The sequence below is a fragment of the Acanthochromis polyacanthus genome, chromosome 14, assembly GCF_021347895.1.
Source record: "Acanthochromis polyacanthus isolate Apoly-LR-REF ecotype Palm Island chromosome 14, KAUST_Apoly_ChrSc, whole genome shotgun sequence".
In the NCBI taxonomy this organism is placed as follows: Eukaryota; Metazoa; Chordata; class Actinopteri; family Pomacentridae; genus Acanthochromis; species Acanthochromis polyacanthus.
The window spans coordinates 4,703,949-4,722,475 of record NC_067126.1 but is presented as its reverse complement, the minus strand read 5'-3'; the positions used below and the strand labels follow the sequence as shown (position 1 = coordinate 4,722,475).

Sequence of the window (18,527 nt, the reverse complement as noted above, 5' to 3'; positions counted from 1 at the left end):
TGGAACCAAAGTTCAAACCAGTCCAAAACCAAGTTCAGGACGAGTTTCTAAAAAGTCAAAACTGAGTTAGCAAGCACGCTACAAGTAGTCCAGAAACAGACCTTAGACCAGCTGTCTACCAGTACAGAAACCAAGTTCTAAACCAGTCCAACACAAACATAGGAAACGCACCGAATCCAGCTTAAAACCAGGCTAGAACTGGTCCACAATCAAGTCTGACACCAGTTTAAAATCAGTCCAAAAACAGGCCTGAAACCAGTCCAGAACAAAGATTCAAGCCAGTTTAAACCAAACCAAAACAAAGTTCTGAACTGATAGAGAGCAGTCTAAAAGCAAAACAAACATGGAAACAAAGCTCAAAACCAGTCCAAAACCAAGATCCAAACCAGTTTTTAAAGAGCCAAAATCAAGTTAGAGAACAGGCCTTAAACCAGTTGTATACCAGTACAAAACCAAGTTCTAAACCAGATAAACCAGTAAAAAAAAACAAATGAGGAACCAGGTGAAGATTAGTGCAAAATCAAGTCTGAAACCAGTCCAAAACCAAGATGCAAATGAGTTTAAAACATGATTAAACCAAGATAAAGAGCATTTTAAAAGTGCTCCAAAAACAGTCAACCATCAAAATCCAAACCAGCTGAAAACAGGCCAAAACAAGTTTAAAACAAAACCAAGTAAGAAACCAGACCAAAGTGTATCCAAAAACAAGTCTGAAACCAGTTTAAAAGCAGTCCAAAATCAAAATCCAAACCAGCTGAAAACAGGCCAAAACAAGTTTAAAACAAAACCAAGAAAGAAACCAGGCCAAAGCGTATCCAAAAACAAGTCTGAAACCAGTTTAAAAGCAGTCCAAAATCAAAATCCAAACCAGCTGAAAACAGGCCAAAACAAGTTTAAAACAAAACCAAGAAAGAAACCAGGCCAAAGCGTATCCAAAAACAAGTCTGAAACCAGTTTAAAAGCAGTCCAAAATCAAAATCCAAACCAGCTGAAAACAGGCCAAAACCAAGTTAAAGAGCAGGCGAGAAGCTGTCCAAAACAGGCCTGAAACCAGCTGGAAACAAAGTTCAAAAACAGCTCAAAACCAAGATCCAATCTTGTTAAAAAGGAGCCAAAACCAAGTTCTGAACAAGTTTTAAACAAATCCAAAAAACAGGTGAGAGAGCAGCCTGGAACCGGTTAAAACCAGTTCAAAATCAGCCTGGAACCAGCAAAGAAGAAATGTCAGAGTTTATGGATTTTAATTAATTTCACAGCTTAACAAACAGTAAACGTGTGACTCTGCGCTTACGGTGATGTCAGAAGCTGCTCGGTACGAAGCTTCAGCACAGATTCCTGCACACGACCTGAAGAAGGTTTTCATTCCCATAAAGTTCCTCTTGCACCTGACAGAACCAGGACTGTGATTCTGCATGATCCTGATGGAGCCCTGCAGCTCTGAGCAGCTGTACTTCATCAGCTCATCAGCTCCTCAGACACAGCTTCCTACCTTATCGCTGTCCACCGTGTTCTGGGACGTCCTGGAGGCGATGGAGATGGTGTCCGGTTGGCTGCTGCCGTCTCCCTGACTGTCTCCGTCCTCACCGCCCTCCCTGAAAACACAAAGAACAAACACATAAAACCATGTAAAGACAATCAGAGAGAAGTTTTCCTGCTGCTACGGGTCCTTAAAGGTTGTTCCATGACTCCACATAACAATGTCTGACAGAACGATTTGTTCAGGTGGAGCTGCTGCTTCCGGAAATCAGGAGATAAAATCCGGAAAAGCAGTTTTTACGGCCTCAGAGTGAAACTGATTCGTCCACGGATGACTTTTCAGGCTGACGTGGAACAGATTCAAACCAACTGATGTCAAAGAAGTCATCAGTGTGGCAGAATTACCAGCATGAGATGCAGAACGACCAAAAGCAAGAAGAATAGCTACAAACAGACGTAAAACAGTCAAGATGTGGCACATAATGACCAAAATGAATCAAAAATAACCAAAAAAGATGCAAAATGACCACTGGAGTCACGAAATTGACCGTATGAGACACAAATAACATAAAAAGTACCCAAAACAAACAAAAAATAGTTAAAAATAGATGTGGAATAGTCAAGATATGGCACAAAAGGACCAAAATGAACCAAAAATAACCATTAACAGATGAAAAATGGACACTAGATTGACTAAATTAACAACATGAGACAAAATGCCCAAAAACAAACAAAACAGTTACAAAAAATACAAAACAGTCAAGAAGGGGAACAAAATGACCAAAATAAACCAAAAATAACCATAAAATTATGCAAAGTGACCACTGAAGTCACTAAATTAACAACATGAGACACAAAATGAGCCAAGAATAACCATTAAATTATGCAAAAAGACCACTAAATTCACTACATTAACAATATGAGACACAGAATGTCCAAAAACAAACAAAAATAGTTACAAAAATACGCAAAACAGTCAAGATATGACACAAAATGGCCAAAATGAACCAAAAATAAACATTAAAAGATGCAAAATGATCACAAAGAGTCACAAAACCAAGATAAAAACCAGTTTAAAACCAGCCAGAACCCAGTTAAAAAGCAGGAGTTTCTTTGGTTCTCTGCAGCTCCAGATGCTCCAAACAGCCCAGTCTTGGGGTTCTTACCTCTTCAGGTTGTTCCTGGGTTTGGTCAGAGCAGGGGTTTTGGGCAGGTGTACAGGCTCCTTCAGCGCCCCCTTCAGGTGGGTCATCCTCTCCTGGATCACCTCCCTGATGTTCTTGATCCACTCCTGCTTGGCCTCCATGCTGGACGCCTGAAGGACAATAATGAACAGCTGATTAAACCTGCTAGGTAAACAGAATAAAGTCAGCACGGCCCAGAAACAGTGAACAGAGGAGCAAGTTGTTGGCGATACATTCAGCATGGAGAAACATCTTTCTACTGATGATGAGCAGAGGAGAGAGGAAACGTCTGGAAACATGGAGATAGTTCAATATTTACAGTATGAGGAGACAAAACGACCATAAGGAGACATTAAATGACATAAACAAGATACAAAATGACAAAACAAGACAAAACAACAAGAACAAGATAATTGCAAAGTTTTTAGAGGTAGTAAATAATGTAAATAGTCAAAAATCTACAGAAGATGACCACAAAGTGACACAAACAAGACACTAAATATTCAACACTAAATGACAAAAACCTACATGAAAGACTCAAAAAATGACCAAAACAAAAAAATAAAAAAAAATGTTACACAAAACAACTTAAAATGACCAAAACAGGACACAATATAACTTACAATTAACAAAACAAGATACAGAACAACTTAAACTGACCAAAACTGTCCCAAAGACACATTAAACAACCAAAAAAATTCAGAAATTATGAGGAACGTCTTTACTTCTACTTGATCTTACTTTGAGCACCGTCTTGTTGTCCGATGATGGAGTCCTTCCAGCCCACAGAGCAAACTTACAGGGATCACCTTCTATGTGTTCAGTTACCCCCAACTCCGACGTCTGCAGGACAGGAACAACAAAACTATCACAAACATACAGACTTTGGTCGACATTTAACAGTTTTTTGGGCCTCTAACATCTGCAGTATTGGAGTGCAAAAAGTTGTTTTGGCTCATTTTTGTGTCATTTTGGACCCTTTATATAATTTTCTACAGTCTTTGAGCGGTTTGAGCTCTCCGTGGGTCCAGCTGTTGGACTCACCAGTAGTCTGTTCTTGTACTGGTACTTGGTTCTTCCAGCCGAGTCTTTGATCTCTTTGCTGAAGACCAGAGAGAACTCGAACAGGAAGAGGTGTCGGTCGCGTCCCTTCCTGATCAGAGATCGAGGATCCCAGACCTGGAAACTGTCCTGGAGGATGAGTTCACCCTGAACCTCCAGGTTCTCCTCGAAACCTGGGAGGAACCCAAAACAAACACCAGGAATTAGACACGACCAGGATCCATGTAAGGTCCGGATAGAACAGCAGCACTGTAAAAAATAGAGTTTTGAAAAAATTCTTTGCTCCAAATGTATCTCTGTTTTATTAAATTATAGATAACATCTTGTAAAATACTGTAAAATTACCAAAAATGTAGTGCATTTAAAACAACAGAAATATCATTTTATTATTAGCTTTATTTAGTTATTTTAATTTATTATTGTTTATTATATTTGCATTTAACATTTGTTGTTGTTTCAAAGAAAAATTCTGTTTATGAGGGATTAAATCATGTTAAAACAGATTTTCTAAAAGATTTTCCTTGTTGTCATTAAATAACAAATAAAATTAAGTAAAATCACTTTAATTTACATGCAAAAAACAAAACAAAAAAACCCAAAACTGTAAATAATGTAAATAAAATATAAAAACTACATTTTCACAAACAGTAATTTCTTGTTTTTTAAATGTTTTACTGTAAAATTGCACTTTATAAAAATTGTATTTAAATGAAAAAATAATATTACAAAATAAAAGCATTCTGAAAAAATAACTGTCTATTTCAGATTGAAAAACTGTAAATGCTTATAAACTGTTATTTCACATATTCTCCTTGTGTTGTTAAAGCAGATAGTGTACAGTATAAAATACAGACATATAGACAGTATACAAATAAAGAGAAAAAAGATTTTTAAAAGTAATTCACAAAAAGAAGCCAAAAATAAATAAAATGTGAAAAAAATAAAACATTTTTTATCGATTTCTTTTTGAGTTGCTATAAAATTACAGATTTACTGGATTTGAATCAACTAAGAACATGAACATTTTCCAGATATTTGCAAATCTTTTCTCAGTTTTTGACCGTTCCAGATGTGTTTACCGCATTTCTACTTCCTGTCATGTGTCTGTTGTGTGTCTGTCGTGTGTCTGTCGTGTGTCTGTCGTGTGTCTGTCGTGTGTCTGTTGTGTGTCTGTCGTGTGTCTGTTGTGTGTCTGTTGTGTGTCTGTTGTGTGTCTGTCGTGTGTCTAACGTGTGTCTGTCGTGTGTCTAACGTGTGTCTGTTGTGTGTCTGTCGTGTGTCTGTCGTGTGTCTGTTGTGTGTCTGTTGTGTGTCTGTCGTGTGTCTGCTGTGTGTCTGTTGTGTGTCTGTTGTGTGTCTGTTGTGTGTCTGTTGTGTGTCTGTCGTGTGTCTGTCGTGTGTCTGTCGTGTGTCTGTTGTGTGTCTGTTGTGTGTCTGTTGTGTGCCTGTTGTGTCTGTTGTGTGTCTGTTGTGTCTGTTGTGTGTCTGTCCTGTGCCTGTTGTGTGTCTGTCCTGTCCCTGTTGTGTCTGTCATGTGCCTATTGTGTGTCTTTCGTGTGCCTGTTGTGTGCCTGTTCTGTGTCTGTTGTATGTCTGTCGTGTGTCTGTTGTGTGTCTGTTGTGTGCCTGTTGTGTGTCTGTCCTGTGCCTGTTGTGTCTGTTATGTGCCTATTGTGTGTCTTTCGTGTGCCTGTTGTGTGTCTGTTGTGTGTCTGTTGTGTGTCTGTTGTGTGTCTGTCGTGTGTCTGTTGTGTGTCTGTTGTGTGTCTGTTGTGTGTCTGTTGTGTGCCTGTTGTGTCTGTTGTGTGTCTGTCCTGTGCCTGTTGTGTGTCTGTCCTGTCCCTGTTGTGTCTGTCATGTGCCTATTGTGTGTCTTTCGTGTGCCTGTTGTGTGTCTGTTGTGTGCCTGTTCTGTGTCTGTTGTATGTCTGTCGTGTGTCTGTTGTGTGTCTGTTGTGTGCCTGTTGTGTGTCTGTCCTGTGCCTGTTGTGTCTGTTATGTGCCTATTGTGTGTCTTTCGTGTGCCTGTTGTGTGTCTGTTGTGTGTCTGTTGTGTGTCTGTTGTGTGTCTGTCGTGTGTCTGTCGTGTGTCTGTCGTGTGTCTGTTGTGTGTCTGTCGTGTGTCTGTCGTGTGTCTGTCGTGTGTCTGTTGTGTGTCTGTCGTGTGTCTGCTGTGTGTCTGTTGTGTGTCTGTTGTGTGTCTGTTGTGTGTCTGTCGTGTGTCTGTCGTGTGTCTGTCGTGTGTCTGTCGTGTGTCTGTTGTGTGTCTGTTGTGTGTCTGTTGTGTGCCTGTTGTGTCTGTTGTGTGTCTGTTGTGTCTGTTGTGTGTCTGTCCTGTGCCTGTTGTGTGTCTGTCCTGTCCCTGTTGTGTCTGTCATGTGCCTATTGTGTGTCTTTCGTGTGCCTGTTGTGTGCCTGTTCTGTGTCTGTTGTATGTCTGTCGTGTGTCTGTTGTGTGTCTGTTGTGTGCCTGTTGTGTGTCTGTCCTGTGCCTGTTGTGTCTGTTATGTGCCTATTGTGTGTCTTTCGTGTGCCTGTTGTGTGTCTGTTGTGTGTCTGTTGTGTGTCTGTTGTGTGTCTGTCGTGTGTCTGTTGTGTGTCTGTTGTGTGTCTGTTGTGTGTCTGTTGTGTGCCTGTTGTGTCTGTTGTGTGTCTGTCCTGTGCCTGTTGTGTGTCTGTCCTGTCCCTGTTGTGTCTGTCATGTGCCTATTGTGTGTCTTTCGTGTGCCTGTTCTGTGTCTGTTGTGTGCCTGTTCTGTGTCTGTTGTATGTCTGTCGTGTGTCTGTTGTGTGTCTGTTGTGTGCCTGTTGTGTGTCTGTCCTGTGCCTGTTGTGTCTGTTATGTGCCTATTGTGTGTCTTTCGTGTGCCTGTTGTGTGTCTGTTGTGTGTCTGTTGTGTGCCTGTTGTGTGTCTGTCCTGTCCCTGTTGTGTCTGTCATGTGCCTATTGTGTGTCTTTCGTGTGCCTGTTGTGTGCCTGTTCTGTGTCTGTTGTGTGTCTGTCGTGTGTCTGTTGTGTGTCTGTTGTGTGCCTGTTGTGTGTCTGTTGTGTGTCTGTCCTGTGCCTGTTGTGTGTCTGTCCTGTCCCTGTTGTGTCTGTCATGTGCCTATTGTGTGTCTTTCGTGTGCCTGTTGTGTGCCTGTTCTGTGTCTGTTGTATGTCTGTCGTGTGTCTGTTGTGTGTCTGTTGTGTGCCTGTTGTGTGTCTGTCCTGTGCCTGTTGTGTCTGTTATGTGCCTATTGTGTGTCTTTCGTGTGCCTGTTGTGTGCCTGTTGTGTGTCTGTCCTGTCCCTGTTGTGTCTGTCATGTGCCTATTGTGTGTCTTTCGTGTGCCTGTTGTGTGCCTGTTCTGTGTCTGTTGTATGTCTGTCGTGTGTCTGTTGTGTGTCTGTCCTGTGCCTGTTGTGTCTGTTATGTGCCTATTGTGTGTCTTTCGTGTGCCTGTTGTGTGTCTGTCGTGTGCCTGTTGTGTGTCTGTCGTGTGCCTGTTGTGTGTCTGTCGTGTGCCTGTTGTGTCTGTTATGTGCCTATTGTGTGTCTTTCGTGTGCCTGTTGTGTGTCTGTCGTGTGCCTGTTGTGTGTCTGTCGTGTGCCTGTTGTGTGTCTGTCGTGTGCCTGTTGTGTCTGTTATGTGCCTATTGTGTGTCTTTCGTGTGCCTGTTGTGTGTCTGTCGTGTGCCTGTTGTGTGTCTGTCGTGTGCCTGTTGTGTGTCTGTCGTGTGCCTGTTGTGTGTCTGTCGTGTGCCTGTTGTGTGTCTGTCGTGTGCCTGTTGTGTCTGTTATGTGCCTATTGTGTGTCTTTCGTGTGCCTGTTGTGTGTCTGTCGTGTGCCTGTTCTGTGTCTGTTGTGTGTCTGTCCTGTGCCTGTTGTGTCTGTTATGTGCCTATTGTGTGTCTTTCGTGTGCCCGTTGTGTGCCTGTCGTGTGTCTGTCCTGTGTCTGTCGTATGTCTGTTGTGTCTCTGTTGTGTTGTTGTGTCTTTTTGTTACCCTCCAGCATGGCCAGGTGCATGGCGTCGTTGGCTCTCTTGGGGACTCCCAGCATCACCTCCAGACCGTCTTTAATCTCTCCTTTACCTTCCTCACAGCACGACAGCAGCTCCTGCAGCAGAAGAACAACAAGGATTAACATTCAGACTGTTGCTGTTGTTGTTGTTGTTGTTGTTGTTGTTGTTGTTGTTGTTGTCGTTGTCGTGGTAACCTTGAGCAGCAGCTGGTACTTGGTGATCCTCTGCACCGGTTTGATGAGGTAGGAGGAGATGGAGTTGGCCAGACCTCGTCTCTGCTGGATGTCCTGAACACAAAAACACACAAAATAAGAGTTCAACGTCTAAAGTTGATCCAACATCTCCACCTGCTGGCAGGACGGAGGAACTACACCACGTTTAAACCTGCAGCTTCTGATCCAAACCACAGGAATCTGATCCAAAAGGTTTTCATTTACACATTAAACTGTTTCAAACTCCATAATCACGTTTATCCTGCTTTGTTCAGTCTTTCTGACTGGATGTCATCATTATATTTACTGAAACCTGAGCAGAAAACAGGATGAAAAACTTGTAAATCAACACTATCTGTCTTCATATCTTTTTATAAAATCACAAAACAGAATAAAAAACTTGTAAAAATCTATTTTATCAAATCAATTATCTTGTTTATTAATTTATTTGTAGTAGAACACAGGATAAAAATATGTAAAATCAACTTTATGTCGTTTATTTTTTATTATTATTATTCTTTACCAGAAAACAAGACAAAAAAACTTCTAGAATCAACCTTATCTCTTTTTTAAAAAAATTATTTCGCAAAAACCAGGATAAAAAATAGTTAAAATTATTTTATTTTACAATTATTTATTATTTTATATTTCACATTTGTTATCATTTAAAAGAAAAAATATGCTTATGAGGGACTGTCAGTCATTTTTAAGTGTTTTTTTAAAGAAATCTACTGCATTGATCTTTTTTATCTACTTGTTTATAAAGCAAAAATCTTTTAAAAAAACTTTAAGTGTCTTTTTTATTATTTTTTATTTTAAAAGCTTATAAAATCAACTTTATTTGCTTTTCATATTTGTGTATTTTGGTTTTAACTCACGTCAAAGAAGGTTCCGGCGTGTTCCAGGATCAGCTGACTGGAGTCAGGTTTGTTTTTGCAGTAATCAACGTAAATATGGAATTTATCGGCCTGAAAACAGAAAAACAGAGAAAGATGTCTCAGATTTTACAGTTTCCATCTCTCAGGTTAATCAAAAACAGAAATCAGACGTTTTCTTGTTCTGAATTCTCACCCAGGTGACGAAACAATGACCGACGTCTTCTGGAAGCTGCTCGTAGTTCACCAGCTCCTTCAGGAAAATACTGGAAAGTACAGACACAGAAACACACCGTGAACGCCACACAGTAGATGTTCCAGTTTCAGGATGTTCCCTAAACGCCTCACAGCAGATGTTCCAGTTTCAGGATGTTCCCTAAACGCCTCACAGCAGATGTTCCAGTTTCAGGATGTTCCCTAAACGCCTCACAGTCACCAGAGGATGGTGCAGCTTACGGGTCGTCACTAAATGTCTCACAACTCTCAGTAGTACCTGCAGTTTACAGATGTTCCCTAAACGCCTCATAGTCGTGGTAGATTTGTTATTCTTCTAAATTAAATATTGTATTTATTTTTACTGTGTTAATTTTTAGCATATGTTTGGTGCCATTATAGCTTAAAAGCTGCTTTTCATGTCATTTTTTTATTTTCATGCCGTCGAAAGTTAAAAAAGTTTGCCTTTTAATATCGCTTTTTCAGTAGTTTAACCTTTCAACTGCAATTTTAACAGTTTTGCACAAAAAGCACCACTTGTTACAGCATTAAAAGCCAAACCAGCAACACTTTTGATGGCAGTTTAACAAAACAGACACACAACATATATGAAAAAACTCAACAAATGAAGTTTCAGAGACTCAGTCAACCCTCTCATGTATAAAAATGCTGCAGAAAACCAACAGATGTGCAAAATCATGCAGTTTTAAAGCTTATTATCATTTTCTTCTCAGCCGTCAGCCTGTCGAATCCATGAATGTGAGGCAGCTGTTGAACATCTGGACCAAACATCTGGACAGAACCATGGATGTAAAAGCCGTCAAACGTTAAATCTCCTCTCACTTGTTGTGGAAGTCGTAGATCTCCTGCATGTTTCCGAAGACGACGTGCTCCTTGTTGGCGATGCCGGCTGGAACCTCCTCCACTCCGCTGGTCATCTCAAACAGGTACGTCTGCACAGGAAGCAGGTGTCAGAGGACAGGAGGTTTCAAAATAAAAGCACAGAGCAGAAGGTTTTCTCACCTCCAGACACTCGTGCAGATCTCTGACGTAGGTTTTCTCCGTCTGCAGCAGCTCGGCCATGATGAACCTGAAACAGGAAACCAGAGGGAAAGCAGTCTGACTGATGTGGACGTTTAGAAAATTAAATAAATCTGTAACAACGCTGTTTATTCAAAAGCCAAAAAAGCAGCACTTTTTACAGCACAAAAGGTAAAAATAAATGAATAAATACATTTTAAAAAGGTGATTTTTTTAGTGCCTCTTGAATTGTAATAAAACTTTTTACAGCATTTTGATTAAAATGTCGTTTTTTCACGACGCTGTCAAAACCATCACGTTTAATTGCGTTTTATTTTTAATACATTTTTAATAATTAAAGGTCAAATTATCATAACGCTGCTTTTCATGAAGTTAAAATAAAAAAGGCGTCATTTTTTTATGTCATCTGCTTTTATTTTTACTTTTATTTACTAATATTATCATTTTTTCTATTGTCTGATTGGTTTCATTATTCATTTTATTCTTTTAAATTCTATTTACGAATTTTATTTTACTTATTCATTATCACTATTATCTTTATTTTTTATTATTATTATTATTTTATTTTCTATTTAAATTCATTTTCACCCTTTATTTACTTATATTTATTTAATTTACTATTACTATTTCTATTTTATATATTTATTTTTATCATCTGTTTTTATTTATGTCTGTTAATTTTATTCTCTTTTACCGTTTATTTCCTTATATTTATTTTACTTATTTACTATCATTTTTTTAATTTTTTGTCTGTTTTTTAAACTATTTCTTGAACTGTTCATTTGATTCTGTTTTACTTTTTTTTACACATTTTTATTTTACGTATTTAACATAATTGTTTTTTAATTATTTATTGAATTGTTCTCTTAATTCTCTTTTTTACCCTTTATTTACTTTTTTAATTTTACTCTATTTTTTTATTTTATAGCACATATTTTCTTTAACTCTTTATTGACATTTTATTTGCTATTATTTCTATTTCTACATTTATTATTATTATTTTTAGATCATTTATCGTCTAATCGTTTTTTAACTTAACTTTTATAATTTAATTGTTCAATTTATTCTCTTTTACCCTCTATTTTACATATTTTTATTTTATTTATTTAGTCTTATAAAAGAAGTCAGAAAAGCGTCTTTTTGCTGCGTCAAAGATTTTTTTTTAAAAAGCAGAATATCTTCGTGCCACTTTTTCTTTCACTCACTCCTTCTTCCTGGCAGACTTCCTCTTCTCCTCGTTGACCTCGTGGTTCGGGTCTCGGAGCTTCACCTCGGGGTCGTCGGTCAGACTGGCCGGGATGATGTCCAGCTCCAGGTCCTTGTTGTCCTGCAGAGAGGCGTATATCCGATCAATAATCGATCAATAACTCGGCGTTTTTCCAGTCCTAAAGTGTGGTCCCACCTCAGAGCTGACGCCCAGGCTCCTCTCCAGACTCTCCTGGTACTTGGTCATCCGTACGGAGAAGTCCCGGTACCGTCGGTCCACGGTGCTGACCCAGCGCTTCAGCTCCGACACGTGGGCGTGGCCTTTCTCCACCAGGTTATCGGCCAGCTGGATCAGCAGCTTCACCTTCTCCTTGGTTTGCTGAAGAAGGTCAACACAGAGCGTAAACCGACCGGACGTGACGGAAATGAACCCTGAGAAGTGATCAAGAAGTCCTGGGACTGCAGAACACGCCAAGAACACGTCACGGTCACGCATGTGTGGAAAGCGTCATAATAGATCGTCTTTCTTTTTAAGTGACCTGAAACAAAATGCTGCTTTAACACCGTCACAGGATCCTTTCTTTAACAGCGTTAAGAGACAAAAAAGTCACTTTTCACGCCACAAAACAACGCTTAAATGACAGCGTCACCTTTCACGGGCTTTAAGTGTTTTAATGTTAAAGAAAATGCTGTTTGATGGCAGCAAACGTAAATGAAACGACGCTTTTGATGGTGTCAAAGGCAAAAAACAAAAAGAAAAACACAATTTTCTGGACACTAGTTTCCGTGCCACTTTTATGATGTAAAAGGTAAATAAATAAATAATGAAAAAATCTCATCAAAATGTGGAGCCAAAAGCCAAAAAAGCAAGCAATTTCATTTCTACACAATAAATACAACGCAGCTTTTTAAACCACCGGAAGAAAAAAGAAAACAAGTTTTTCTGCCACTCTGGATTCAACGACACTTTTTACAGTGTCAATGGTTAAAAAGATTAAAGTGGAATTTTTTTATGGTGTAAAAAACATGCAAGTTATTTTTTTATGCCGCTTGAAACACAACGCTGTTTTTTAAGCCGCAGAAAGGTGAAAAAGGACCTTCATTTTTTATGACACTCTGGATTCAACGGCACTTTTTACAGTGTCAATGGTAAAAAAAGAAAAAAAAGAAAAACATTAACCACAAACAAACATACATTTTTTATGGTAATTGAAATGTCACTTTAAGATCATGTTAATTAATTATCCTCTGTAATTAATAAGATGTTTTTATGGCATCAAAATAAAAAAAAAGCTTAAAATTCTGTGTCTATTCGGAAAAGTTGGCCTTTTAACAGCATTACAGGTTTTTAAAAAGAATATTCACGTGTTAGAAATCCACTTTTAACGCCTTTGAACCCTGATAAAGTTGATTTTGTTCAGAAATAAGGTGAACCTTGGCAGTGAGTCTGAAGTGATGGCAGTCGTTGAGCAGCTGCTGAGTTTCTTCACTGCTGTCGCCTGGAGACGTGTGAGTGGACAGGTAGACCTCACCTGTGTCCTGGATCCAGTCCAGAGCCTGGAGACACACACACACACACACACACACACACACACACACACACACACACACACACACACACACACCTTTGTTACAACAGCTGATAAATGAACCTGACATCAGATTAATGCTGCACATTTTCTCTAAGCTAAAATAAAAAACACACAAAATGACAAAAAATGACAGAAACTCGTCTAAAAAGCCTTAAAACTTCTTGAATATGTCTAAAATATTTCAACAATAATTTGGAGCTTGACAAAAATGAGTCAAGAAATCATTTAAAACCACCAAATAAATGACCAAAAGTCCAAAAATAATAAAACACTGCTATAAAACAATTCAAAACGTGGTGACAACAACTTACATTTGTCCAACATAACACAAAAAACGACAAAAATGAGTTGAAAAAGTCTTAAAACTTGTTGAATGGGTCAAAAATGGCACAAATTTGTGAGAAAAACTCAAAATTTTGTCACAATAACCAAAATTCGTCCGACACGACACAAAAAATTAAACAAAACGAGTTTAAAAAGTCTTCAGTTTTGTCGAATACGTCTCAGAAAAACAAAGTGACTCAAAACTTGACAACCAAAATGACACTAAACTAACCAAAAATTACAGAAGCGTGTCCAAACTGCTTAGAAACTTGATAAAAAATGATACAAATCTGTCCAAAAAAACTCAAAATGTGACCACAAAATACTAATTTTCTCCACCGTGACACTAAAGCATGACAAAAACGAGTCATAAAGTGTTAAAACTTGTCTGAAAAACGGCTGAAATGAAGTGAAAATCCAGATGTGCTCCACTCTCACCTGCTTGGCGCTGCGTTCAAACACCAGGAACTGCTGGCACTGATCCAGGCGTCGCTTCTTCAACGTCCAGAAGTGAAGAACTCGGTTTTCTCTCTGCAGCAGCTCGTTCAGGATGGCTGCACAAACACACAAAGACACACAAACAAACCACAAAATCACACACACAGAAAGATACACAAAAACACACAGAAAGGTACACAAATCAACCACAAAATCACACACAAACAAAAACACACAGAAACACACAGAAAGACACACAAAAAAACGCACAAACAAACAAAAACACACAAATAAACCACAAAAAAACACACAAAAACACACAGAAAGGTACACAAATAAACCACAACAAACACACACAAAGACATATAAACACACATAACGATACACAAAGACGCACAAACACACACAAAGACACAGAAAGACACACAAATAAACCATAAAAACACACAGAAAGACACAAATAAACCACAAAGCACACAGAAAGACACACAAAATTAAATCAAATTAATGTAAATAGAAATTAAATTATTGATCCCAGTTCATAAGTTTCCTAAAATGTTGCAGCTGCTAAATAAAAAATAATATAAATCAACGTTACTGAGAAGGTTCCACACAAAAAGACTCATTTTAGCTTTACTCTAATATTATAAACAATAATAACAATAATAATAATGAGTGATTTTAGAAAACGGCAGCAAGAAGTTCATCAGGGTCCATCACAAAGATATTTATATAAAAATACAGAAATATTCATTTGGACCAAAACTGCATCACTGACTAGAGGCACCAACTGTAAAAACTGAAAATAATGTCTGATTTCCAACTTTCTGATGTCCTTGAATGCATCACGTGCGACGTGTGATTCAATCAGGAAAATCTAACCTAAAAGTTCAGATTTTTTTGTTGTGTTTTATTTCAAATATTGTGAAAAAAAACAGTTTTCTTCAACCAGATTCAATAAAAACAGTAAGAACTGCAGAAAATGTAAAACTTGTCAACAACAACTTGGAGCTCGACAAAATGACTCAAGAAGACACTGAAAATGAGAAAAACGTTACAAAGATAGCAAAAACTGATATAAACAAAACAAAAAGTGGTAACAAAAACTGAAATTTGTTCAAAAAAGTATCAAAAAAGAGTCTAAAAAACCTTCAAACTTGTTGAAGAACTACAACAAAATGACTAAAATCTTCACCAAGGTTGTGAAAATGTGTCTAAAATGAGTCTAAACTTGCTAAGAATTAGTACAAACTGTTTATGAACTTGATAAAAATGGCAAAAGTTTGTCCAAACAACTCAAAATGCTATTTTCTATCAAGTTTGTGCTCATAAACTTGATAGAAATGATAAAAAACTTGATAAAAATGGCCCAAATCAGTCCAGGAAATGTTAAATTTGGCTCAAAATGACTCAAAATGTTTCCCTGATTCCGTCATTCTAACTGTATCAGGAACATTTCTGAGCTTCCTCTCCTCCTGCTCATGGTGGTTCTGCTCTCTGTATTCCTTTATAAATGCAGTCCTGTGGGTCAAACGGACCTTTAACCTGCTGCTCTGGTCCTCTGCTGTGTCCTCCAGCTCCCTGCATGCTCACGTTGTTCCTGTGGATGTATTTCAGAAACACCTCAGCGTTCCTCCGAGCCAACGTGCACGCCTGGAGAACACACAAACACACACTGTTAGAGCCTTTAAACCTCTCAGTTCAGCTCAGATTTTCTCCTGTTGCAGAATGAGATGTCCTAATCTGCCCGGCAACAGCTGAGTCACCTTGAGGAAGGCCTCCTTCTGCTCCAGATGTTTGCTGATCAGAGGGAGCAGATGTTCGCTGTCGGCTGCAGCTCCCAGTTTGTCCAGACTGCTGCACCAGTCCTCGTCCCGCCGGTACTCCTGCTCCAGACTCTCCAGGACGCTGCACACCTGAAGACAACAACAACAACAAATAAACAAACAACAACAGGTTAGGAACACGTGTAGGTTTGGTTAGTTTATCATCAGGACTTTGTTCTTCTGGTGATCATTCATGTCTTTGTGGGATCACATGACCTCTGCTGATGGTTTTGTCACTTTTGTGATGATTGTTTTTGTGTCTTTTTGTGCTCATTTTTGGGATGATTTTGTGTCTTCTTATTGTGTTTGTATATTTTTTTATTGATTTTGTGTCTTTTTCTTGTGAGTTTGCATATTATTTTTAGTGATTTTGTGTCTTCTTGTACTGCTTTTTTGTGTTTACTGTGAGAATATGCGTCTTTCTTTGCATCTTTTCAGCTGATTCCACTTTTTTATTTTAAATTTTGCAGCATATTGTGCTGATTTAGCACCATGTTTTTGGGCAATATCATTTTTTTTGTTAATTTTTTGTCATTTTTTGTGCATGATTTTTGTGAGCTTTTTGCATCTTTTTGATGTGTGGGCATGCTGTGTGCTAATTTTGCATATTTATTGGTCATATTGTGTCTTCATCTTATTTTATGTTGTTTTGTGGTGCTTTTCCTGTTTTAGTGGACTTTCTGCCCTCTAGTGGTGACTTTTCTTCATCGTCTTCTTCAGTGATTTTGCCTCTTTTGTGCTGATTTTGCAGACGTTTTGGTAGCATTGTGTCTTCTTTATTGTGATTTCGCATTGTTTCACGTTATTTTTGGCTTCTTGTAGGGATTTTTCTGGTTGATTTTGAACTGTTTCTGGTGATTCGGCTTTTTTCTGTGATGTTGCTTCTGTCTGCTGATTTCCTTCCTTTTCTGGTGATTTCACATTTTTTATGATCATTCTGTGGTGATTTCTGATGTTTTTGTATCTTTTTTGGGTGATTTCTATGATCTTTTTGTTGATTTTCCATTCATCTGTGGTGATTCTGCGTTATTTTACCTCCATTGTTCTGACTACAGACATGTTTTGTGGGATACTGCGTATTTTCTGGTTATTTCACATCATTTTTTTTGCACTTTTTACCTCCTCTATGCTGAATTCAGACATATTTTATGTGGATTTCACTTTTTTAAAGTTATTTTTAGATCTTTTTTTGTTGATTTTACATCTTTTTTGGCAGTTTTACCTCCTCTGTGCTGATTTCGGACATATTGTGTCTTTTTTGGTGATTTCACTTTTTATTAAGTTGATTTTGGATCTTTTTGTTGTGATTTTGCATCTTCTCCAGTTATTTCACTTCTTTTTTGGGGCATTTGGCATCTTTTATGGTGCTTTCATCTGGTTTTAAGTTGATTTTAGATCTTTTCTGGTAATTTCTCATCTCTTTGGGGTGGAACCTTTTTGTGATTTCACTTTTTTGAGTTGATTTCACATCTTTTTCAAACAGTTTAACCTCCTATGTGCTGATTTCTGACACACGTTAGGGGGATATTGTCTTTTTTTGTGGTGATTTTACATGTTTTCTGGTTATCCCACATCTTTTTTTGGCAGTTTCATTTTGTCTGTGCTGCTTTCGCTCATATTTCGGGGGTACATTGTGTCTTTTTTTGGTGATTTAACTTTTTTTTTGCTGATTTTACATCCGTTTCTGGTTATTTCACATCTTTTTGTGGTCATTTTATCTCCTTTGTGTTGATTTCGGACATATTTCGGGGGGATTTTACGTCTTTTTGATGTGATTTTACATCTTTTCTGGTTATTTCACGTCTTTTTCTGGTAATTTTAGCTCCTCTGTGCTGATTTCGGACATAATTCGGGTGAATATTGAGCCTTTTTCTGCTGATTTTCCACCTCTTTGTGATGACTTTGAGTTTCTCTGCTGATCTTTCTGCATCTTTGCTATGTTTTGCACCTGCTCGGACGTCTTGTAAAAGGCGACGGAGGCGTTGACCAGCTTCAGCCGGTCCTCCATCTTCAGCATCAGCTGCTGCCAGTGGACGGCCACCTTCTCGGCACAGCTCCGGATGGCCTCGGGGTCGTAGTGTCCGGCCTGCAGCATCATCTGGAGTCAGAGGGAGAGCGTTAAGCGCTGCAGACGAAGCAGAAAGCTCAGATCATGGTGTAGAATAGAGGAAGCAGGGCTGACCTCGGCCTTCTGCTGGACCTGCAGGGCGCTCTGGTGAGTCTTCTGCAGAGAGTTAGCGTGAAACAGCGACTGCAGGAGAGAACGGAGCAGATCTGGTTACTATCAGACAAATTACCTCCAATTACGGCTGAGTCATGAGCTGAGAGGGCCGTTTCTATCAGCGGTGGTCTGAGCTAAATGTCAGCACGTGAAGCTGCTCTAATAAACTCTGAACACGTTTAAATCTCGCTGTGAGAACCTCGAGAGATTCTGGGAGGAATTTAGATTTAAAGCTGCATTAAAATGACCCTAAATGTGGAGTTTAGCTTCAAATACAGACATGGAGGATCACAGAAAGACTGAATTAACCCTCTGAATGCAGCTTATGTTAAGAAAAAATGACTCCACTCATCATGAAATGCTTCATGATCTTTGAATGAATCACGTCCGTCACGTAATGTTTCAGTTTATTCTGTTTTATTTTTTTAAAAATGACAAAAATAAAGCATTTCTGAGCCCACAGTAAAGACAAACGAGCCCACAGTGAGGAGAAATGAGCCCAGAATGAAATAAAGTAGCTCCCAGAGAGGAAAAGCAAACCCAGAGTGAGGGTTTATTTTTTTTAAATGACAAAAATAAAGCATTTCTGAGGCCACAGTAAAGACAAACGAGGCCACAGTTAAGAAAAATGAGCCCAGAATGAAAAATAGAAAGCTTACACCGAGGAAAAATGAACCCAGAGTGAGGAGAATTTAGCCCACAGTGAAAAAATGAGCCCACAGTAAAAACAAATGAGCCCACGGTGATGAAAAATGAGCTTACAGTGAAGAAAAAAGAGCTTAAAGTGAAGAAAAATGAGCCTAAAGTGAAGGAAAAAGATTAATTATAGATAAAACAGAAAGTATAATTT

General features: G+C 38.6%; 1 protein-coding gene across 4 annotated transcripts in view; it reads right to left on the bottom strand.

The window, feature by feature from the left end:
- The window catches only part of kalrna (kalirin RhoGEF kinase a), a 150,294-nt gene that overhangs the window by 66,006 nt on the left and 65,761 nt on the right, over positions 1–18,527 (bottom strand). For all 4 annotated transcript variants that reach the window (XM_051959461.1, XM_051959462.1, XM_051959460.1 and 1 more), the window contains 18 exons: positions 17,639–17,707; positions 17,405–17,554; positions 15,397–15,546; positions 15,169–15,283; positions 13,631–13,746; positions 12,711–12,833; positions 11,473–11,655; positions 11,276–11,397; positions 10,053–10,119; positions 9,873–9,982; positions 9,013–9,082; positions 8,820–8,909; positions 7,924–8,016; positions 7,713–7,824; positions 3,705–3,895; positions 3,402–3,503; positions 2,643–2,791; positions 1,490–1,592 (listed from right to left, as the gene is read on the bottom strand). In XM_051959461.1, coding sequence (XP_051815421.1) covers positions 1,490–1,592; positions 2,643–2,791; positions 3,402–3,503; positions 3,705–3,895; positions 7,713–7,824; positions 7,924–8,016; positions 8,820–8,909; positions 9,013–9,082; positions 9,873–9,982; positions 10,053–10,119; positions 11,276–11,397; positions 11,473–11,655; positions 12,711–12,833; positions 13,631–13,746; positions 15,169–15,283; positions 15,397–15,546; positions 17,405–17,554; positions 17,639–17,707 — 2,115 coding nt within the window. The remainder of the gene's footprint in view (positions 1–1,489; positions 1,593–2,642; positions 2,792–3,401; positions 3,504–3,704; positions 3,896–7,712; positions 7,825–7,923; positions 8,017–8,819; positions 8,910–9,012; positions 9,083–9,872; positions 9,983–10,052; positions 10,120–11,275; positions 11,398–11,472; positions 11,656–12,710; positions 12,834–13,630; positions 13,747–15,168; positions 15,284–15,396; positions 15,547–17,404; positions 17,555–17,638; positions 17,708–18,527) is intronic.